The 24141-nt window shown below is 38.6% G+C and overlaps 1 protein-coding gene and 1 pseudogene across 2 annotated transcripts in view; one reads left to right on the forward strand and one right to left on the reverse strand.

Annotated features, from left to right (window-relative positions):
- Nucleotides 1-7232: 7232 nt before the first annotated feature.
- On the reverse strand, nt 7233-7885 carry LOC101281259 (chromobox protein homolog 3-like; annotated as a pseudogene).
- Nucleotides 7886-11131: 3246 nt separating this feature from the next.
- The window catches only part of SMCHD1 (structural maintenance of chromosomes flexible hinge domain containing 1), a 128870-nt gene continuing 115860 nt past the window's right edge, over nt 11132-24141 (forward strand). Inside the window, exons 1-3 of one of the 2 annotated variants that reach the window (XM_049698258.1) lie at nt 11132-11556; nt 21744-21819; nt 22474-22635. In XM_049698258.1, coding sequence (XP_049554215.1) covers nt 11380-11556; nt 21744-21819; nt 22474-22635 — 415 coding nt within the window. In that variant the 5' untranslated portion in view covers nt 11132-11379. The remainder of the gene's footprint in view (nt 11557-21743; nt 21820-22473; nt 22636-24141) is intronic. The other variant, XM_004275923.3, reaches the window with a different exon arrangement.

Here is a 24141-nt window from a genome sequence, read left to right on the forward strand (position 1 = left end):
CAGCAGTAACTCTTCTATCCTACTGGGAAATAATTCGGCATTATCGGGTAAATTTGTAAATACACATACTCTATGACACTTGACATATATGCTGTGCAGTATATCCATTGCATAAGAACATCAGAATACACACACAAATATTCATAGGAGCCTGATTTTAAAAAGGCCAAAACAAAAACAAAATTTTTTTAAAAAGAGGCAAAAACAAGCAAACAAGACACCCAAATCCTGGAAATAATTAAAATGTCCATTGGTATGAAAATGGAAAAACTGTGGTGTATTCATATCAAGAAATGCTATATAGCAGTAAAAAAAAGAATGAAACACAGCTACACGCATCAACATGACTGAATCTCACAAATACGTTGAGCAAAAAGGAGTTGCAGAAGAATGTATAATGTATATGCAATATTTTTATTTATAATATGGAATATATATTATTTAGTCTTTGTCCACTGTTCCTGGCACATAGTCCCCCAAACCTTGGAATTTCTTAAGTGATAAGAATGATAATGGTGTTTTTTGTTATTTATAACAAGCCCCTTTCAACTACATCTGAGTTTATGTTAATGAGGGATACATCTGAGTTTATGTTAACGAGGGGATTTTTGGAAAGCCTCAAAAGATGGGGGCTCATTGCCAAGGGAACCAGCTGGGATTAGAAGGTTGGAACTTTCAGTCCTCCACTGTACCTCCCAGGAGGGCAGAAGAGCTGGATGTTGAATCAGTCACCAATGGCCAGAGATTTATTTAATCAATCTTGCCTACATAGTGAAGCCTCCAAAAAAAACCCCAAAAGGCAGGATTTGGAGAGCTTCTGTGTTGATGAACACATAGAGGTTCTGGGAGAGCGGAAGCCCAAAGAGAGCAGGGAAGCTCCACAGCCATTCCCCATACCTCGCACGATACATCTCTTCCATCTAACTCTTCCTGATTTGTACCTTTTCTAATAAACCTGTAAACTAGTAAGTAAATTGTGTTCTTGAGTTCTGTGAGCTTCTCTAAAGGATTGATTGAAACTGCAAAGAGGGTCATGGGACCCTCTGACTTATAGCCATTGGGTTAGAAGCACAGGTAACAACCTGGACTTGTGATTGGGCATCTGAAGTAGGGAAGGGGGCAGTCCTGTAGGACTGAACCCTTAACCTGTGGGATCTGACACTTTCTCTAGGTAGATAGTGTCAGAATTGAATTAAACTGTAGGATGCCCACCTGGTGTCACAGATTGTTTGATGTGTGGAAAACCTACACATCTGGGATCAGAAGTGAGATAGTGTTGTGGTAGAATATTGAGAGCAGGGACTTCCCTGGAGGTCCAGTGGTTAAGGCTCTGTGCTTCCAATGCAGGGGGAGCTGGTTCAATCCCTCTTCAGGGAACTAAGATCCCACTTGTGTGGCTCTGCCAAAAATAAATAAATAAAATAAAATAAAAAGAATATTGAGAGCAGAGGACACACACACAGCAGGAGTATATTGTTTTTCTTTTATGGTATATAAATTCAAAAACATTAAAAAACCAAAGAATCTATTATAAACAGAAGGAAAAAAATACCTACACATTTCAGAATAGAGATTACCTCAGCAGTAGAGAGATGACATTTTGGGAGGGGTACACTGGGACCTTCGAAGTAGCAGGAATACTCTTTTTCTTAAGTTGGGTGGTGGCTACACGTGTGTTTGTCTTTTAACAGACATCTAGATTATATATACTCTTTTATATATATGAAGTAAATATAAAAATGTAAAAATTTCCCTGGTGGTGCAGTGGTTAAGAATCTGCCTGCCAATGCAAGGGACACAGGTTCGATCCCTGGTCTGGGAAGATCCCACGTGCTGCCAGATTGAACAAGAAAATGTAAAGTCCTTGTAGAAGTACTGGCTGTTGAAGAGCTCAATAAGTGCTAAGTATTATTTTTTGTATATAAAGAAAAAATTCAACTGCATGGATTTTTGAAGGAAAAATAATCAGTGTTTTATAACCAAAAAGTGAAAACACAAACACTTAATTTTTAAAATTTAAGATGTTTTTTCAAAGTTAGTTCCTTAGATGACATGGAAATTAAAGTTAATGCATCAGGAGAAAGTTGGTAAAGGCCTATATGGCTAGAGGTATATCTTGAGATATTAACATATTCTAACTTTTTTTTTTTCTTCTTTTATTTTCCTTCAACCAACCACAACCAACTCCCTACATTAATTCAAGAAAATAGCAGGCTCTGTGCTTTCTTGCCCCAGGAGAACTTTGATACAGACTATTACTCTTGTCGCCCCCAAAGGACCAAGTTTCCCATATTCCAGCTTGTGCCATAGTCCCTTGTACCATCAATCCAGGGTGGCCCTGTGACCTGCCTTAACCAACAGAGTATGGCAGAAGGAATGGTGTTCCAATTCAAGTCCTAAAATTTAAGGTCTACAAGCTTCCACTTTTGTTTGTGCTCTAGGGGAAGCCAGCCCCCACGTAAGAAGTCTGACTACCCCTCTGTGAGAATCCCAACTTAGCCATGAGGAGAGGCATGGGACGGAGGCAACAGCCCCAGCAGAGATCCTGGCCAGCAACCAGCAGCAAATTGCCAACCCTGTGAGTAAGGCGTCTGGGAAGTGATTCCTCTAAAAACTGCCCAGGCTGATACCATGTGGACCAGGTTCCACCAAGCCCTGCCCAAACCGTGAGCAAATAAAGAGAATGACTGTTTTGAGCCACTGGGTTTTCAGGTAATTTGTTATACAGCAATGGATAAGTGAAACGGGATGCAGAGTAGAAAGGATACTTTCCCCAGGGAATTTTTTTTTTCCTAAAAACTTAAATTCTTAGGAGAATTCAGAGGGTTTTGGAGAGGGGATAGAGAAAAGGACTTTGGAGATGAGAAAAGGACTTAGAGGCATTGATAAAGTACCTTGAAGAAGGATGAAGAGAGAAGAATTTTCTCCAGATTAAAAAAGATTCCTTTAGGCTGGTAGGAAGAGATGGTCCTCCCTACTCCCCTAAATAGCTATATAGTACATTTAGGGAGTTAGGATCAAAAGAAGGCTTGCAAGTGATTCCCCCATCCCAAGTGGCACAAAAGCAACAGGAAGCCACCGGATCTAAAGAGGGTATATAGACAAGGGTGAGCCTCTTCTGCTACCACCCAGAGCTTGGAACTTGTTAAAACTGGAAACAGGGACTTCCCTGGCAGTCTAGTGGTTAAGACTCTGTGCTTCCACTGCAGGGGCACGGGTTTGACCCCTGGATGGGGAACTAAGACCCCGCATGCCCTGTGGAGCGGCCAAAGAAACAAAAAAACTGGAAACAGAAGGAGCCCCTAAATGTTCTCTGCCAGTCTGGTAGATTGGGGCTCAGAGTCATAAACTGTATTACAGAAAGTGTTTTAGCTTGCAAAGTCTGAACTCATGTCACTAAAATTGTCCTTACATTTTCAGAAAGAAATATACTTAAAAAATAAATTTGAGAAAATAGGAGTATTTAAAAACTCACTTTCCGTGCCCTTTATTTTTATTTTGGGGGAATTTAGTCTCATCAGCAAATCTTAACAAGATTTCTTTCCCCCCCTCTGCTTTCTGCCAACTATGTTATATCTGTAATACTTTTTCAAACTGGTTTCATCACAGTACACATATAGCAATGCTATCCTCCAGATCAGCAGGGATTTCTGTAAGCTTCCCTTTGTTATGGGAGGGAACCACTCAGGGGCTTGACCACGTGACTAGTTTGGGTCAATGAGATCAGTAAACGTGATGCAAGTGGAACTTTGATAGGCACTTGCATAGTGGAGCTTTTTCTATTGAAGTTCTGTGACAGCTAAATAGGAAACCAAGCAATCCTATTAGAGATGACTAATAGAGGAACGTGAGCTTCACTTCTCAACAGCCTCAGCTAACTGCCAGCCATGTGAGTGAGACCATCACAGACCATGCAGCCCCAGTCAAGCGGCCAGGTGACTGCTGCTTGTGACCTTAAGTGAGCACAGCAGAACTGCCCAAGTTCTTGCTCGGTCCAAGTTACAGAAACCTGAGCAAATAAATGGTTCCTATTTGAGCTATTGTACTAAGTTTTTTTTTTAATGTGAAACTATTTATTGACCGCTGTTCACCAATATTTACAATATAATAAGCAATATACAGTTGGATAACATTCTGATTAATACAAAGTTAGTTTTTCCTGATTTCTGCTGAACCAGTAACACATATACTGAAAAGAACGAGCCTACATGTAAGGAATGGTTGGGTAAAGAAAAAACATGCAGATGACTAGTTGAGATTGCAAAAGTTTGTCACTCGTTTATCCTACTGGGTCCAACATCTCTAATCATCTGATTAGTTTCATGAGCAAACAGACAGTCCATGACTCATGATCTTTTAGTTAATGTAACATAAGGATTTCAAATTTTCATAAAGGAATGGTTCTCTAGAAGGAACTTTAAATGCCCATTAAAGCCTTGTTTGGCTAATTAAACACACCAGTATTTGTTTAGTTTCCTAAGCAGTGGGGAGGTTGTTGGTAGTGATAAAATTTTTCCTTTCAGGGAGTTTTACAAATAAACTGTTGCATTTATATGACTATAGATATAGATAGGAATTCTGATAAGACTGCTTTAAATCGTCCAATTTAAATTGCTTACATTATATTTAAATTATCCAATTTAAATTGTTTATATTTAAATTGACCAACTAATTACAGAATCATCTATTTGAGTTGTTTTGGTTTCATCACCTTTGGTGGACCCTCATTTCAACAAACATATTCTTTTAGGAAAGGCTTGTTTCCTTTCCATAAGTACGCATTAATTTTTTTTTCACACACACACACACACACACACACACACACTGTATTTTATTTTTACAAGAGATAAATAAACTGACACCAAGCATTGTAAATGGATGACCACAACAAAAGCAACAATGATTGCAATTACCAAACACGAAACACACTCATACTATGTCATAATATTGACATTCAGTCCAGTAATCCTCCACTGCAACAGCTCCTTTACATTGCAGTGAAAATTGATTTGTGTATTTTTTGCCTCTGAGTCCTTGTGGGATTTTTTTTTTATTCAAACAGAAAGTCACAGAAATTAGAAGCATTCTCATCAGTTCACTCAGTCCCATGTAATTAATTTTTTTTCATCTTGATCTTTTGTTAGCACTTTTATGAATTCATCAGTTTTCCATTAGAGTTCTGAAAACGCTTATTCATTCAGTTCAGCCGTATAGTCAGTTACCAGAAACCTGTACTTGTCAGAGTCTTTTCCATGAATTCCTTGAAGATGAAACCCTTTTATAGGAATATATTTGCAAAAGCATCAGAGTACACCCAGAACTGTCTGCAAATGACAAAAGACTTAAAAATGACCACAGTTAAAGATTTGATGAAAGCTCATAATAATGCAATTGACAAGGAAATTTAGTTATTTCTGAGATATACATTTTAAAGTAATAACTAGAATTATGACTTATAACATTATACCAGAACATATAAGATTTTTAGAAATTTCAAGTAATGTCTGAAACATTTATATTAACATATTTCCATACAAATAACCCAAAGAAAGTTTAGTATTAGTTGTTTTTTGTTTGTTTGTTTGTTTGTTTATACTGCAGGTTCTTATTAGTCATCAATTTTTTACACATCAGTGTGTACATGTCAATCCCAATCGCCCAATTCAGCACACCACCATCCCCACCACACCGCGGTTTTCCCCCCTTGGCGTCCATACATTTGTTCTCTACATCTGTAGAGACACATCTGTGTCTCTACATCTGAGACACATCTGTGTCTCAACTTCTGCCCTGCAAACTGGTTCATCTGTACCATTTTTCTAGATTCCACATACATGCGTTAATATACAATATTTGTTTTTCTCTTTCTGACTTACTTCACTCTGTATGACAGCCTCTAGATCCATCCACATCTCTACAAAGGACCCAATTTCGTTCCTTTTTATGGCTGAGTAATATTCCAGTGTATATATGTACCACATTTTCTTTATTCATTCGTCTGTCAATGGGCATTTAGGTTGCTTCCATGACCTGGCTATTGTAAATAGGGCTACAGTGAACATTGGGGTGCATGTGTCTTTTTGAATTATGGTTTTCTCTGCGTATATGCCCAGTAGTGGGATTGCTGGATCATATGGTACTTCTATTTTTAGTTTTTTAAGGAACCTCCATACCGTTCTTCATAGTGACTGTATCAATTTACATTCCCACCAACAGTGCAAGAGGGCTCCCTTTTCTCTGCACCCTCTCCAGCATTTGTTGTTTGTAGATTTTCTGATGATGCCCATTCTAACTGGTGTGAGGTGATACCTCATTGTAGTTTTGATTTGCATTTCTCTAATAATTAGTGATGTTGAGCAGCTTTTCATGTGCTTCTTGGCCATCTGTATGTCTTCTTTGGAGAAATGTTTATTTAGGTCTTCTGCCCATTTTGTGATTGGGTTGTTTGTTTCTTTAATATTGAGCTGCATGAGCTGTCTATATATTTTGGAGATTAATCCTTTGTCCGTTGATTCGTTTGCAAATATTTTCTCCCATTCTGAGGGTTGTCTTTTCGTCTTGTTTATGGTTTCCTTTGCCGTGCAAAAGCTTTTAAGTTTCATTAGGTCCCACTTGTTTATTTTTGTTTTTATTTCCATTACTCTAGGAGGTGGATCAAAAGAGATCTTGCTGTGATTTATGTCAAAGAATGTTCTTCCTATGTTTTCCTCTAAGAGTTTTATAGTGTCTGGTCTTACATTTAGGTCTCGAATCCATTTTGAGTTTATTTTTGTGTATGGTGTTAGGGACATCTGTTTGATTTGAAAGGTTATGGCTTCAGGAAAATTTTCAGTTTAGCTTGAGGTGATCTATTTCCTAGGTTGCTCAGAATGATGGCATCCCAGAAACAACACGCACTTACTCATGGTTGTGAAAAAATGCCTTTTTTGTTTTGGTGAATGTAAAAAAAAAAAAAAAACCCAAAACCCAACAACAAGCATTTAAGTATGTATTTATGTATACAGATAAAAAAATAAACCCAGAATGGTCCTTGGGCATTATAGGTTAAAAATAATAAATGGAAATTCTGATTGAGTAATGACTATGGAAATTTTTTCTAACATTTTAGAAAAGCTGTTCTCTAATGCAGAGAAAATAATAAACCATGGTATCAAACATTCTGTTCTGATAAATGAAGCAACTACAGAAAGTTTTATTTATTCAAAGTAAACAGTGCTTTTGATAGAAAAAAAATAAAAACAAGAACAACTCAACAATTCCCTTAATACTACTCAAAATGAACACATCAAACTTGATTTTCATTAGAATGTAGTTATTTTTCATACTAATAAGTCATAAACCAAGACCAGATTTTTGTATGTATGTAAACAATTATTGATCATCTTCTGGACAAGAATGCCAAGTTTGTCTCCCTTTGTAAAAAGCAATTAAAATTTGACAACACTTCATGTTTGACTCTTCTACAGCATCGAGTCTGCTTCATCTGCATCTTTCCATTTCATGAGAAATATTAATTATCCACTGCTGTATGTAACACAGTTATTTGCTCAGGATCAAGACCACTGGCAAAGCATCTTGGCAAAGCAGAATCTCTTTTCTTCTTTGATTTCCTGTCATCAGATTCACTGTCAGATAAAGATTTTACTTTTGTGCCATCTTTTTCTTTACCAGCTTTTTCAGAAATAAGAAATACTTTAACTTTGAATGATCTGAATTTTCTTCCAGTTTTCAAGTATTGTTAGCACCTGTAAATCTCTTCTGCTGAAGGATATACACCACCTTCCCATTCACTACACATCAGTCCAATATTTCTTCCATCACAAAACCTTCAGGCTCTACCTCTTTGACTCATTTTACTCTTTTCTATTCTGTTTCTTTCCCATTTTTTGCAACACAGTTTTATTGGAGGAGTTTTTAAATTGTGGAGTTGAAGAGCTCTTATTCACTCTCTCCCAGGAGGAGGGCAGTGAGGAGTTGTACAAGAGGCCACTAAGTTTGGGGGTATGTTGTTTTGCAGCAAGAGATAACTGATACGTGGATACTTAAATATTTATACTCTATACGATAAGATGGCTAATAAAAAGAAAAATTACTAGTCAATTAAAGAGAACTAATTGTGGCACTGGGTCATTTCAAACTCTTATTTATTTGTGATGAAAATTAAAGAACAAACATCATCAATAAAAAAACCAAGGACCTACCGTACAGCACGGAGAACTATATTCAATATCTTGAAATAACCTATAATGAAAAACAATCTGAAAAAGAATATATATATCAATATGTATAACTGAATCACTTTGCTGTACACCTGAAACTAACACAACATTGTAAATTAACTATACTTTAATTAAAAAAAACAAACATCATCTTTCTTTGCTGAAAAAGTTATCTGGGGAGTTTCTCTCTGAGAACAAAAGTTGACTGGCAAATGTCTCAGACTGCCAAACTGCCACAGAAGACAGTGATTCAGAGTTGACCTCTCAAGAAGATACATATCTGTGTTTCCACCAATAGTTGCCTGTAATATTGTAGTACACTTCTCTGGCAGCATTTTGTATCTCTCCTCAGTGAGATTATCTTTAAATCTCTTCTAAAGACATACAAAGAGTTTCTGTTTGTACCCATGCATTTGCATAATTTAGTATTATAGAGAAATGAGAAATTGTCCTGATGATGAACTTCTAGCTCTAGTCCCAATTTGATGAAATAGGCAATTCATTTCACTCATTAAGATATGAAAAACTTTTTTTGTCATTTAAATCAAACACCATTATATAATGGACTATAACAAAAAGTTCCCTTGAATTTGAAAGGTAAAATGTGAGAGGTCAAAGAAATCCCATAGGAGTCGGGGTTACTTTGGTCTCAGCTTTCCCTCATATCTCCCTTCAGGAACATGAATGGCATTTGGCCACATCTGGCCTCTTCCCAGTTTTATCTTCCACCATCTACTGTTCCATTCTCCCCACTATCCAGCCCTTATTATTTATGCTCCTCCCAAACACATGCCTTCACACTTTTGTTCCAACTGGGTGTTACACCTTTAATACCTTATATGTCTAGCCAAACACACACACACACACACACGCTACAATTCTGGAGCATCTTTATTTGGACAAGCAAATCTAGGTTTCTAACATACACCAATGATTAGTCTATCCATGTAATTAACCATGAAGATTTTGGCAAACCTAGTAAAACGGAAAATATACTTTATCACCCAAACTTTTGAAGAATCAAAAAAATCCCCCACTCTTAATGAATTTACGTGTCACTCTCAAGCACAAAATATTCACTAAATATTTTAAGACCTGGAGAGTAAATGACTAAACCTAGTCGTCTAACAATGACAATATTATTTGTTGTTGAGTTAGGGCACTACAGGCCAGGATAAGGATATTTAATGAAGCGCAATAAAGGCTGTTACTGAAAGCGTAGTGCATGTTAAGTCCTTTGTGAACATCGTTTAACTTATTCCTAACAACTCTGTGGCATAGGCATGCTCGTGCACGATTCTCAGCCGCGTGTTGGCGGTGGCGGAGGGGAGCCATGTGCATCACATGAAAAGCTGCTCAACATCACTAATTATTAGAGAAATGCAAATCAAAACTATAATGAGGTATCACCTCACACCGGTCAGAATGGGCATCAGAAAATCTACAAACAACAAATGCTGGAGAGGGTGTGGAGGAAAGGGAGCCCTCTCGCACTGTTGGTGGGAATGTAAATTGATAACAGCCACTATGGAGAAAGTATGGAGGTTCCTTAAAAAACTAAAAATAGAACTACCATACACCCAGCAATCTATTGGGCATATACCCGGAGAAAACCATAATTCAAAAAGACACATGCACCCCAATGTTCATTGCAGCACTATTTACAATAACCAGGTCATGGAAGCAACCTAAGTGTCCATCGAAAGATGAATGGATAAAGATGTGGCATATATATACAATGGAATAATAATCAGCCATAAAAAGGAGCAAAATTGGGTCATTTGTAGAGACGTGGATGGACCTGGAGACTGTCATACAGAGTGAAGTAAGTCAGAAAAAGAAAAACAAATATCGTATATTAACGCATATATGTGGAATCTAGAAAAATGGTACAGATGAGCCGGTTTGCAAGGCAGAAATAGAGACAGATGTAGAGAACAAACATATGGACACCAAGGGGGGAAATGCGAGGGGTGGCGGGGGGGGTGGGGTGGGATGAACTGGGAGATTGGGATTGACATGTATACACTAATATGTTAAAAATAGATTAATAGAACCTCCTGTATTAAAAAAAAAAGCCCTTTGCGAACATTATTTAACTTATTCCTAACAACTCTGTGGCATAGGGTTGCTTGTGCACGACTCCCAGACCCGTGGTGGCGGCGGCGGCGTTGGGTAGGCGTGTACATCGGGCAGATATGGTCGCCGGGACCCTTGGAGGCCGCGGTGACGTCACAGAACCTCGGTGGGGAGGTTCTCCGGGCCCCGCTTTGTCTCGGAGGTCCATGCCGCGGCCCACATAACCACTAGGAAATGGGACTGAAAAAGCGGCTCAGGGTGTCTCGGCGTCGTTTTTTTCCGCGTGGGGACCCACGTGCTCGTGGCGGGGGCAGGTCCACACCGCGAGGCCCGCGGGCCTGGCGCTTCCCACCGCCGCGTTCACGCGACCTGGTCCTGAAGTCGCAGCCGTTGCCGCGGCGCCAGGAGCTCGAAGCCGGATAGGCTCGGTCGGGGTTATGGAGAGGCGGGAAGGTACCAGGACCCTCTGGGCCGGGAGAAAACAGTCCCTCGGAAGACTCCCACCACCGCTCGCGGGATAGGCTCTCCGCCTCGGATACCGGGTCGCTCCCTCAGAGCGCCGCCGCCCGCTAGGGACCGCGCTTCCCTCCAACTTCGCGAGGGCGAAAGGGGCGGGCCCCGGGCAGCGGGCTCCGAAGGCCCGCCCCGGCCCGCGCGGATTGCCGGATTCGCCCCGCCTCCTGCGCGCCGCCGGCGGCCCCTCTTTCTCCTGCGCCACAGCTACAGGCGGCGGGCCTGGTTGCGGGTAGCGTTGCGACCTCGCCTGGGCGGCAGCGGGCGCGGGACCAGGCCTTCCGAGGAGCGCGCCGCGCGCCCCCTCCTCTGCGGGAGCGGCGGGCCGCGGAAGTGACGTGGTGTACGGGTAGGAGCTCGTTCGAATCGGTTCCCGGGTGATCCTCGCGCCTGCGGCTGCTCGGCCGCCGCCGCCGCCGCCGCCAAGGGAGGAGCTGAGTGCGCCGGGGTAGAGGCCTTGTGCCGCCCCGGGGGCTGGAGCTGAAGGCGCCGCGCGGAGCCCGTACCTCGGCCTTTAGCGCGACGGCCGCAGGGGCCGGCGCTGCTGTTTTCTCTCCTCTTACCCAATATGGCAGCGGCGGACGACGGCGGGCCCTCGGTGGGGACCGGAGAGGGCGACGGAGGCGACGGCTCCAGGACGGTGTACTTGTTTGACCGGCGCGAGAAGGAGTCGGAGCTCGGGGACCGGGCGCTGCAGGTCACGGAGCGCTCGGACTTTGCGGCGTTCCGCGCTTCAGTGTGTCAGGTACGCTAAGGAGGGATGCGCGGGTAGAGTTGAGGTTGGGAGAGTGACGAGAAGCCCAAGTTGCTCACTGGGGGCAATAAACCTGTCACTCGGCCCCGGTCCTGCGGCTTTGGCTTCTCCTTCCCGGGTGCCCGCCATGCCTAAGGGGGGCGGGGAAGCCTGGGGCCGGTCCGGGCGCGGGCCTTGGAGTGCGGAGCCGGCGGTTGGTGGGCCTCCCTCTGCCCCGGCCCTGTTCCGGGGTCGCGCCGCCCATACTTTGGTACCGCGGGTTGCATGGGCCCGGGGCGACCTTAGCCTCTGAGGCCGTGCAGCTCTTCTTCCAGTCAGGAAAGCCACTTGTTTCTCTTTCGGGTGGAACTTTTGTTTTTGTTTTTTTAAAGAAGAGAGCGTAGTTCTCCCCGATGGCTCTGTTAGGAGTGTTGTGATAGAAGTTGTTAAATTCCTGGAGTCGATTTTTTTCAGGTTCGTTCAGTGATGCAGTAATTTCCTGGGTCGTTCTGTCAAGAAGGCTTGCAGGCCCGCCCTGGCGGGGTCCTTCCGTAGTGGAAGCACTTGATCTAGAGAGCTTAGCAGGTGGAGCTGCCCTTCTGGTTTCCTGCATCCCCCAGCCCCCTGGGAGTTCCTGAACCACTCAAATGGTGTCCGAGGGTATCTGCGGAACACCAAAGGACCTATATACTCCCTGTACTAGTTTGCTTTAAAAGTTAATGATTATGTAGGCAAAGTCCTACTTTAAACTGGGAAGTCTTTTCTAGATCTGAGGTGTTGCTGGTGCTCGAGCTTCAAAGAAGGGGTATATTCGTCAGCTGCATTAACCACTTGGGGCTCTTTTTAAGCGATAGAGAACACTTAGCTTCCAAGGAAAAAGGACTTGGTGTGAAGCAGTGTTTTAACTTGAGCAGGCTGATGTTTTTAGTGCTATTAACTCTGTATACTAGTTGCTGAAATAATTGAAATCAAGACTCAGGGGAAAAAAGGACTTGAGAGGAAGGACTTTGATTTGTTCTGTATTCCCAGCATCTGGAATTGTGCCTGGCACATAGTAAATGGCCAAATTAGAATGGAGACAAAATTTTATAAACTCAGAAGTTCATTCTGTGTATGGTTATAGCAGATTCCCATGTCTTTGAAAAGTGAATGAATGAATGCTCTTTTTTTTGGATGAATGTTTTATATGCATCAGGGAAAGGAAACTCTTCATGTTTATTATTTTTGTAGTTGATTATATAAAATATTTATATTGATTATATGTAAATGATTTAAAGTCATGACATGTAAAAATGATTCTAAACTATCAGCACATTAAAGAAAATAAGGAACCAGAGGGAAAAAAGTAAACCTTTTACTCACTGTGAAATTTATAATCACTGTTAGCACTTGGAGTTATTTCTTTGTATCCTTACCCTCACCCCCCATTTTTAAATAACCGTAATACATGTCTATATTCCATTTTTTTCACTTAATATTGTCAGTATTTTTCTGTTTTAATGCAAGTCTTCATAATCGAAGTGGTCTGTTTTGTACCACTGTTTACATAACCAGATCTCTCTTTTTTGTTGACGTTTACATTACTTCCAATTTTAAGCAATGCCATGATAAACATGTTTGAATGCATAGTCTTTTTTTTGGAGATTTATTTTATTTTGTTTTTTAAACTTTTTTTTCCTCCTTTTTTAAAAACATTGAAGTATAGTTGATTTACAATGTCATGTTAGTTTCAGGTGTACAGCACAGTGATTCAGTTACATATATATATATTCTTTTTTAAATTCTTTCCCCTTATATGCATAGTCTTTTATGTCTTTATTTTTCTTTGGTTTAGAATCTTAGAAGTGAGATTCCTGGATCAAAGGTCAGGAATATTTTTAAAGCTCTTGATACGTATTTTTAAATTGTTTTTCAGAAAGGTTGTACTAATCTACCCTCCCTCTAGAAATAATTCTCCCATATGAGAAGTGTCAGTAAGTCTGTTACATATATAGGGGAAGAGTATAATAACCTCTTATTACGGAAGTGGAAACTCACTTTTGGAGATGGTGACTCACTTAAGTCAAACAGATAGTACAAAAATTAGAATTCAAACCCAGAAGCCAAGTTCTTTTTGTTATTCCACTCAGCCTCAAATGATGTTCTTTGTTATAGGGAACAGATATATTCATTCCATTCCTTCAGTATTTTAACAAGGAAAATATTTTCTTTGACTAATTCTTTTCCTCTCCTTCCCACTTTTTCCTGCTGGAACAGAGAAGGTTAAATTTGATTAGAAGTGGGAGGGAAGAACTAGTAAAAAAAGGAAGGCTAACTTTTTTTTTTTTGAGAATTTAAAACATCATTAGATTATGCCACCTAATCCCATAACTTTGTCCCCATTACAGACATGAAGAACTGAAATAAGTTACTGATTGAAGTCTGAGTTTATACAGTTCATGAGCAATGAAACTGGGATTGGAATCTAGGTCTGTTTGATTCTAAAGCTTGTATTTTTTTAAAACAATCTCCACAATGTCCACACTATTTACTAAAGCCTTCATTTTCCGTTTTAGGGGAAGAGGCAGATAGTGCACTAAATTAAAGTTTTTCATTAAAACTGAAAACAAACTAATAAGTGTTTTGTAGTGCTAAAAAGTATTATGGGTCCTAAAATGTTATTTGGGGAAAGCGCACTTTGTAGAAAAGAGGAGCAATCAAGAGGAAGGAAGAGGAAAAGGTGGATTTGGCAGAAGCCCTTACACTTGTGATAAGCAGTTATTGACTCACTTGAGCCCTTGTGACCTTGCAGAATCAAAGATTAGAAAATAACTTTTTTGGCTAGTTCTTAATATGCCCAGGCATTAAGACCCATATGTGCAAACCCTCCTCTCCACCCCTAATTTTGAGGAAATGCCTACTCCTTCTCTTGTGTGGTTCCACTATTCCTTGTCACCCTTCTATAGCACTTGTTATACCATCATACTTAAAAAATAGTCTCTGCTTCTTGAAGGTAGGAGCCTTACCTAATAGTTGGTTTATAGCGTTTAGTTAAATGAATCAATCTGTTCCTTCAAACACAATTTGTACATAAGCTATATTACGTTAAAAATTCCAGAAGTTGAAAAGAAAAAAGGTAAAAGAAGGTAGATGCAGGAAAGAGTAGAAAAGTAACCTGAGGAGAACTAGTAAGTGGAAGTTCATTTGATTAAAGCATATACCAGTGCTGAGCCATGAAATCAGCTTTGAGTTTCTTGGGCGTCAAAACAAAGAAGGAAAGGTAATTGATACAAAATCCACAATGTCTATAAAATAAAAACATTCCAGCTGCTAACGATGCAAACCTTTGATTTGAGAAAAATTTCTCCCTAGATTCCTCACAAATCCTGATAAAATGGACAACATTCTTAGAGATAGGAGAGGCTCTTCTTATCTTGTCTTTTAATGCAAGGTACGCTGTGTGTTGTTTAGGGTATTGCAGCCTGCTTTAAGCAGTTACCACCCAAATTTTTGTAGAGATTTCTCGCCCAAGTGCAATGTGGGTGTTCCTGGTTTTGGTGTGGTTCAGGGACAGAGCGACTGGATATAATACCAAAGCACATCATTAAAGGCTAGTTTTTGTTCAGAGAGATGCATTGAACTATATAACTTCTGAGTGACCTAATCCATTGATGAAGTTTAAAGTAGTCAGGATTTTATGGACTACAAGTTAGTTAGCCCTTCATAAATATTTCTTAAAATTGGCTTTTGAGAGAAGTTGGGCAGCAGATAGTTTGAAGCTAACCTAAAGACATGTAGGGCTGGTACTTTGGAAGATCCATATGCTTTAACATTAACCCAGAAAAAGGAGGAATTGAAGTGCTCTTATAAAAATGAAAAAGCCCAGTTACGACTCTTGCCCAAATAGAATGTCATCCTGCTTTCATATAGAGAAAGGCAGAGGAAATGTATCTGTATTCAACGCCAGGTGAGTACAGATACACGAAAGACTTTAGTTTACATCTGATAAGATAGATTTTTAGACCAAAAATTGGAGAGAGAAGAGTATGACATCTTGAATAAAAGCATAATGAATAATGTAAAAATATTTAATTTATGTCTGTCGAATACCAGAGCTATAAAATATTTAGAGAAGTTATGAATTTGAGAAATAATTTTTATAAAGGATTATAGATAAAGCAGAGAAAAAAGATAGCTTATTTATCTTAATTGAATAATAAAACTATGGAGAGATTATATGATATATATATAAATACTTTTCAGATGTACATAGATCTTAAAGATTTAATTTAATTATAAAAATATGTATTTTTTTCTACAGGATATGTAACCACATGATCTAACAGTTGGGACATTGTAGAAATAAAGTAGTAAAGAACTGAGAAATAAAGACTGTCTTGATTATACAAAAGCCTAAGATCTGTGAAGACAATTTTTATTTCTATAAACAAATAGAATCTTTTCCCCATCAGTTTATGTCTATAGCTTCATTTCTCTTGGGTGGAATTGCATAGGATATGAGTATTTTTAATTTTACTAAAGTATACCAAATTGCTTTTCAATATGGTTGTACTGACTTTTGGGCCTATCCGAAATGTGTAAGATCCACCTTCCCTATATGGAGGCCTATACTTTATTGTTTTATCCTTCAAAATATAGCTGTCTTTTTAGTAGAACTTTTTAAAAAATTGAAGTATAGTTGATTTACAATGTTAGTTTCAGGTGTAGAGCAAACTGACTCAGATATATATACACATACACACACACACACACACACACACACACACACACACACTTCTTTTCCATTGTAGGTTATTACAAGATATTGAATATAGTTCCCTGGGCTATACAGTACGTTCTTGTTATCTGTTTTATATACAGTAGTGTGTATCTGTATTTTTTTTTTATTTTTTATTTTTTTGGCTATGCGTTTTGTAGGTAGTTCCCTAACCAGGGATTGAACCTGGGCCACCACAGTGAAAGCGCCGAATCGTAACCACTGGACCGCCAGGGAATTCCCTAGTAGTGTGTATCTGTTAATCCCAAACTCCTAATTTATCTCCTCTGCCCTGCTTTCCCCTTTGGTAACCCCAAGTTTGTTTCCTATTTTTGTGAGTCTGTTTCTGTTTTGTAAGTAAGTTCGTTTGTATCTTTTTTTTTAGATTCCACATGTAAGTGATATACTATATTTGTCTTTCGGTCTGATGTCACTTCGTAAGATAATCTCTAGGTCCATCCATGTTGCTGCAAAGGGCATTATTTCATTCTTTTTTATGTCTGAGTACTATTCCATTTTGTGTGTGTATGTGTGTACACATACACACACACACACCCCACATCTTCTTTATCCATTCATCTGTTGATGGACATTTAGGTTGCTTCCATGTCTTGGCTATGGTAAATAGTGCTGGAATGTCCATTGGGGTGTGTGTATCTTTTCGAATTAGAGAGTTTGTCTTTTCCAGGTGTATTCCCAGGAGTGGGATTGGGATTGCTGGATCTTATGGTAACTCTTTTTAATTTTTAAGGGAACCTCCATACTCTTCTCCATAGGGGCTGTCCCAGTTTACATTCCCACCAACAGTGTAGGAGGGTTCCCTTCTCTTCACACCCTCTCCAGCATCAATATTTGTAGACTTTTTGATGATGGCCATTCTGACCAGTGTGAGAGGATACCTCATTCTAGTTTGGTTTTTTTAAATTTATTTATTATCATTATTTTGAGGGCGGAGCTGCATTGGGTCTTTATTGTTGCATGCGGGCTTTCTCTAGTTGTGGCGAGTGGGGCTACTCTTCGTTGCAGTGCGTGGGCTTCTCATTGCAGTTGCTTCTCGTTGTGGAGCATGGGCTCTAGGCGCGTGGGCTTCAGTAGTTGTGGCATGCGAGCTCAGTAGTTGTGGCTCACGGGCTCTAGAGCGCAGGCTCAGTAGTTGTGGCTCACGGGCTTAGTTGCTCCGCGGCATGTGGGGTCTTCCCAGACCAGGTCTTGAACCCATGTCCCCTGTATTGGCAGGCGGATTCTTAACCACTGTACCACCAGGGAAGTCCCTCATTCTAGTTTTGATTTGCATTTCTCTGGTGATCAGTGCCATTGAGCATCTTTTCATGTGCCTGTTGACTGTCTGTCTGTCTTTGGAGAAATGTCTATTTAGGTCTTCTGCCCATTTTTAATTTTTTTTTTGAATATTGAGCTGTATGAGCTATTTGTATATTTTGGAAATTAAGCCCTTGTTGGTTGCTTCATTTGCAAATATTTTCTCCCATTCCATAGATTGTCTTTTTGGTTTGTTTATGGTTTCCTTTGCAGTGCAAAGGCTTTTAAGTTTAATTAGGCCCCATTTGTTTATTTTTGCTTTTGTTTCCATTACTTTAGGAGACAGAGCCAAAAAAAGTATTGCTGTGATTTATGTCAGAGTGTTCTGCATATGTTTTCCTCTAGGAGTTTTATAGTATCCGGTCTTACATTTAGGTCTTTAAACTATTTTGAGTTTATTTTTGTATATGGTGTTAGAGAATCTTCTAATTTCATTCTTTTACATGTAGCTGTCCAGTTTTCCCAGCACCACTTATTGAGGAGACTGTCTTTTGTCCACTGTATATTCTTGCCTCCTTTGTCTCAGGTTAATTGACCATAAGTGTGTGGATTTATTTCTGGGCTTTCATCCTGTTCCATTGAGCTGTGTGTCTGTTTTTGTGTCAGTACCATACTGTTTTGATTACTGTAGCTTTGTAGTGTAGTCTGAAGTCAGGAAGTGTGAATCTTCCACTCTGTTCTTTCTCAAGATTGTTTTGGCTATTTAGGATCTTTTGTGTTTGCATACAATTTTTTAAATTGTTTGTTCTAGTACTGTGAAGAATCCCATTGGTAATTTGATAGGGATTTCACTGCGCCTGTAGATTGCTTTAGGTAGTATGGTCATTTTAACAAAATTGATTCTTCCAATCCAAGAACAAGGTGTACCTTTCCATCTCTTTGTTCATCTTCAATTTCTTTCATCAGTGTCTTATAATTTTCAGAGTACAGGTGTTTTGCCTCCTTAGGTAGGTTTATTCCTAGGTTTTTTTTTTTTTTTTTTTTGATGCAGTGGTAAATGGGATTGTCTCCTTAATTTGTCTTTCTGATAGTTTGTTCTTAGTGTATAGAAATGCAACAGATTTATGTATATTAATTTTGTATCCTGCAACTTTACTGAATTAATTGATGAGCTCTAGTAGTTTTCTGGTGGCATCTTTAGTATTTTTTATGTATAGTATCATGTCATCTGCAAACAGTGACAATTTTACTTTTTCCTTTCCAATTTGGATTCCTTTCATTTCTTTTTCTTCACTGATTGCTGTGGCTAGGACTTTCAAAACTATGTTGAATAAAAGTGGTGTGAGTGGGCATCCTTGTCTTGTTCCTGATCTGAGAGGAAATGGTTTCAGCTCTTTGCCGTTGAGTATGATGTTAGCTGTGAGTTTGTCATATATGGATTTTATTGTGTTGAGGTATGTTCCCTCTGTGCCCACTTTCTGGAGAGTTTTTATCATAAATGGATTTTGAATTTTATCAAAAGCTTTTTCTGCATCTATTGAGATGATCATATGGTTTTTATTCTTCAGTTTGTTGATGTGGTGTATCACGTTGATTTGTTAATATTGAAAGATTCTTTCATCCCTGGGTTAAATTCCACTTCATCATGTGTGATTCTTTTAATGGAGGCCTATACTTTATATTATCAGGACTTAAATTTTTTACTAGCTTTGTGGGAATGATAATCAAAGTTTTAATTTTCTCTGATAACTAGGATGAGCATCTTTTCGTGTTTTCCAGTTTTTTTCTTTATGGCTTGCACTTCTTATGTATTTTCAGAAATCCTTTCTCTCTCCTCTCAGAATGATTTCCCTATTTTTCCTCTACAATTTTGGATTAAAATGTAGCTGCTTTAGTTCTCTTGGAACTTATTTTTGTGTATGTTGAGATGGGGATTTAAAAAATCCATTTCTGTACAATTAAGTAGTTGTCTCAGTAATATTCATTGAATAGTTTATTCTTTTCTCGTCAATCTGTAATGTCATTCCCCTATTTGCCAAGCTCCCTGTGTACGTATGTGTGGGTCTGTTTCAGGGTTCTCTATTCTCTTCCACTGGTCTATAATAGTATATATATATATATATATTTTTTTTTAAACTCTCTTTTTTTTTTTTTTTTTAGAAATGGCTTTTATTTATTTATTTATTATTTATTTGGGGCTGTGTTGGGTCTTCGTTTCTGTGCGAGGGCTTTCTCTAGTTGCGGTGAGCAGGGGCCACTCTTCATCACGGTGCACGGGCCTCTCACTATCGTGGCCTCTCTTTTCGCGGAGCACAGGCTCCAGACGTGCAGGCCCAGTAGTTGTGGCTCATGGGCCCAGTTGCTCTGCGGCATGTGGGATCTTCCCAGACCAGGGCTCGAACCCATGTCCCCTGCATTGGCAGGCAGATTCTCAACCACTGCGCCACCAGGGAAGCCCTATAATAGTATATTTTAAGTTAGAAATTCTTCTCATTAAAAGTTTCAAACATACACAAGAGATAATAGTATAATGAAACCACGTATAATCATCCACATTCAACAGTTTCCACGTATTTACCACACTAGCTTCATTTTTGCCTTTTGAAGCATATTCCAGGCCTTAGTTTACTTCACTCCTATATACTCAACATGCACTTCTATTATCACACCATCAAAATTAACATTTTCAATAGTATTGTTCAATCCATATTCAGATTTGTTTATCTCAGAAATATTTTTTTTATAGTTGGTTTGTTTAAATCAGGGTCCTTATATTGAACTTGGTTTTTTATGTTTCTTAATTCTTCTAAAATTTAGAGCATTTGAGCAAAGTACCTTCCCCCAGTCTTTTTGGTTTTTCCTGACACTGACTTGTTGAAGAAATCAATTTGGTTTGTCTCTCATATTCCACATTCTGGATTTGTCTGTGCTCCTTTATGGTATAATTTAGCTTGTTCTAACTCAACATATCCTATAAACTAGAAGTTATTTTAAAGGCTTATAATTAAGATTTAGGTTCAGCTTCTTTGGGGTAGGGAAGCAAAAAATACTTCATAGGTGGTGCTGGTACTTCGTATTACATCATATCAGGAGGCACATAATGTAAGGCTATTTTACCCACTCTTAGAAATGCTAAGATTGAATTAGTGGGATTCAGGTGGTTTCAGCAGGATTCCTCCATAAACAAGTTTTAATTTAAGGTTCATTCATTGATGGTGCTATTCTGATTGCCATTCCTCCTGTATTTATTAGCAGGAATTCTTTGCCTTTCTAATCGATGAGGCAAAAGAACAGCTTTGCCTCATCAATTAGAGATATATGGTTACCCTGAAATCTAATTGGTACAAGAAAACAGGATAAATGCTTTGTTCTTTCCCTTTAATTTGTCAGTGTTCAGAGTAAGGAGTTAGTGCCTCAGTTAGTTTCAGTAGTGACCAGTAGGGTTTTTAGTATCAGTATTGAAGACTTGAATATCATTAGTCTAGATTTTTTTAGTAATCTTCTGTGTAAGGTTGGTCTAGATTAACTAGTTCATCATTACCTGAAACAGAAGTAAGGATGCTAACACTTTGTTTCCTGTTGTAGTTTCCCCCCATAATTTATGTTGCCTTAATTTTTTTAAGTTATACTTTTGGAAGGGGTTATAATAGATATAAAGATTCTTTATGCAGATACCCTGCATAGTGTGGCTATACTTACCTCAGTGTTATAAAATATTAACCTCTGTTTTCTTCTAGTACTTTTGTTTTTGCATATTTAAATATTTAATATATATGAACATAAGTGTTATGTTAATACTTTGCTCCAAGTAAGTTTACTTATATATTGACATAAAATTATATGTTTACTTTGCTCCAAATAAGTTTACTTATATATTGACATAAAATATATATATCTCTCTAAGAGAGCCCTGCTGATGTTAAACCCTTTCAAAATGTTCAATTAATCACTTGTGTTCCTAGGTGACATATAATAGCAGAAAAATCTAGGTAATTTGTAGATAGATTTGTAGTTAATTATGCAAAGGCAAAATTTTAGAACATTAAGACATATTTCTCAAATAAATGTAACACTAACTGTTAGAAGATTATAATATCCTTATTAATATTTTCATATTTTTGTAAACTTGAATAGTGTATTTATTTCCTTTGTATAATAATTGATTTTATTCTGTTATTTTGGATAGACACTTGGCATTTCACCTGAAGAAAAATTTGTTATTACAACAACAAGTAGGAAAGAAATTACCTGTGATAATTTTGGTAAGCAATGTTATGTTTATGCTTTTATATTTAATATGTTCTGGTATATCATAGAGCAATGACTATTTTATGAGATAGATAAGCATCAAAAAACTGTGATGTTTTGAGGATGGGGGAGGAAACTAGCTATATGCATCCAGTTTGTGTAGAGGTCATATTTTTCAAGCAAGATTATAGGAAAAGAGTTGATATTTATGGCCACAGAAGATGAGACCTTGCTCAGCACAACACCTAGCACAGATCTTCTACTTGGGCCCTTAAGAAGCTAATTCTTCTGACCAACTTGGATTCTTCCATTTCTTTTTTTACCCAGTTATGTTCTAAGACTTGCCAATTTTTCATGCCTGATTCCTTTTTGGATTTAATCATTCTTCTCCATTCATATTGATACCACTTTAATATAGTTCCTCATCTGATTTTCTGTGACAACTTAAGAATTGAGTGTTTCAGATGAGTGGAAGTATTTGAACCTATTCCATTGATATTCTTAACAAAACACAACACAACTGAATTTATAGATGGATCCATTGTTTGGGGATTTGCCTGTACAATTTTTAAAGTCATTTCATAGATACAGTTTGTATATTTAAAATTATAAATTCATTGTGTTTCGGATGCTAGCTTAGCACTTAAGATGTTACCTCTTGATTACAGATGAAACTGTTAAAGATGGAGTCACTCTGTACCTGCTACAGTCAGTCAGTCAGTTACTACTAACAGCTACAAAAGAACGAATTGACTTCCTACCTCACTATGACACATTGGTTAAAAGTGGCATGTATGAATATTATGCAAGTGAAGGACAAAATCCTTTACGTAAGTATTCCATTTATACTAATTTTGATAAACTGTCACTCACCTTTATCCCCTGATCACACGTCTTAGTCCTTCACTTTAAAAAAGATCTCTCATTCTACTTTATTCACAGACTATGATCAGTTTTTGTGAGTGTCCTTACTTCGTCTCTTCATCACAGTGTATTTCTTTTTCTACCTAAGTCATCTTACTTCAGAATAAAGATACCTCTCCTTGAAAACTAATGTAGAATGAGAATTCATTCCTTTTCGACTCATGAGAGGTCTTGTACTTACACATCTATCTCCTGTACACTCTCCTTTCCTGATTTATTCTTCCTGGCCTCATGTACACCTCTCCCAGTTGAGAAAATATTTGTTTTATCTTGCACATTTTTTATAGCTGAACAGCACAAGTAAGTGGTTTGTGTTCTTTATCATTTCTTTATCATTTCCTTCCACCTTTACTACTTGCCAGTTTTTATCCTTCCTTTGGATTGTTTGCTAGTTGATTTAGAGAATCTTTTCTGTCTGGACCCTGCCAAAGTGTTTAATACTATTTAGATGTTCATTATAAACTTTCTTTTTCTTCTTTTTTGGCTGTGCTGTGGCTTGTGGGATCTCAGTTCCCCAACCAGGAACCAGGAATTGAACCTGGGCCTTGGCAGTGAAAGCCAGGAATCCTAGCCACTAGGCCACCAGGGAACTCCCTATAAACTTTCTTATTAAAATTTTTTTTCATTGTATATGCATTAGAGTTGGTAGAAAATTAGAAAACATAGATAAGCAAAAAGAGCATAAAGAACATCCCTATCTCTACCACCCAGTTGTAACTACCACCAACACTTTGGTGTTTATCATTTCAGACCTCTTTATATTGTTTGATTTTTTTTTTCTTTTTTAATGGTTTTGTATGATGCATCCTTTTTTTTTTTTTGGCCGCGCTGCATGGCTTGTGAGATCTTAGTTAGTTCCCTGACCGTGGATTGAACTCGGGCCCTCAGCAGTGAAAGCACAGAGTCCTAACCACTGGACCACCAGGGAATTCCCAATGCATACTTTTTTAACCTACCTTTTTATTTAAAATGTAATGAACATCTTTAATATGCATGTCAATATATATTTGTTTTAGGGGTTACACAGTATTTAGATAACGTAATTTATTTGAACAGTGGACTGTTGTTATTAGACATTCAGGTTATTTCAGTCTTTTTTTTAATTGTTACAAATGACTGTTCTTGTGACTAATTCTTTTTTTTTAATAAATTTATTTATTTTATTTATTTATTATTTTTGGCTGCGTTGGGTCTTCGTTGCTGCGCGTGGGCTTTCTCTAGTTGCGGCGATCAGGGGCTACTCTTCGTTGCGGAGCACAGGCTCTAGGCATGCAGGCTTCAGCAGTTGTGGCTCGCGGGCTCTAGAGCACAGGCTCAGTAGTTGTGGCGCACGGACTTAGTTGCTCCGCGGCATGTGGGATCTTCCCAGACAAGGGAAGTATGTCCCCTGCATTGGCAGATGGATTCTTAAC

The sequence above is a fragment of the Orcinus orca genome, chromosome 15, assembly GCF_937001465.1.
Source record: "Orcinus orca chromosome 15, mOrcOrc1.1, whole genome shotgun sequence".
Lineage (NCBI taxonomy): Eukaryota > Metazoa > Chordata > Mammalia > Artiodactyla > Delphinidae > Orcinus > Orcinus orca.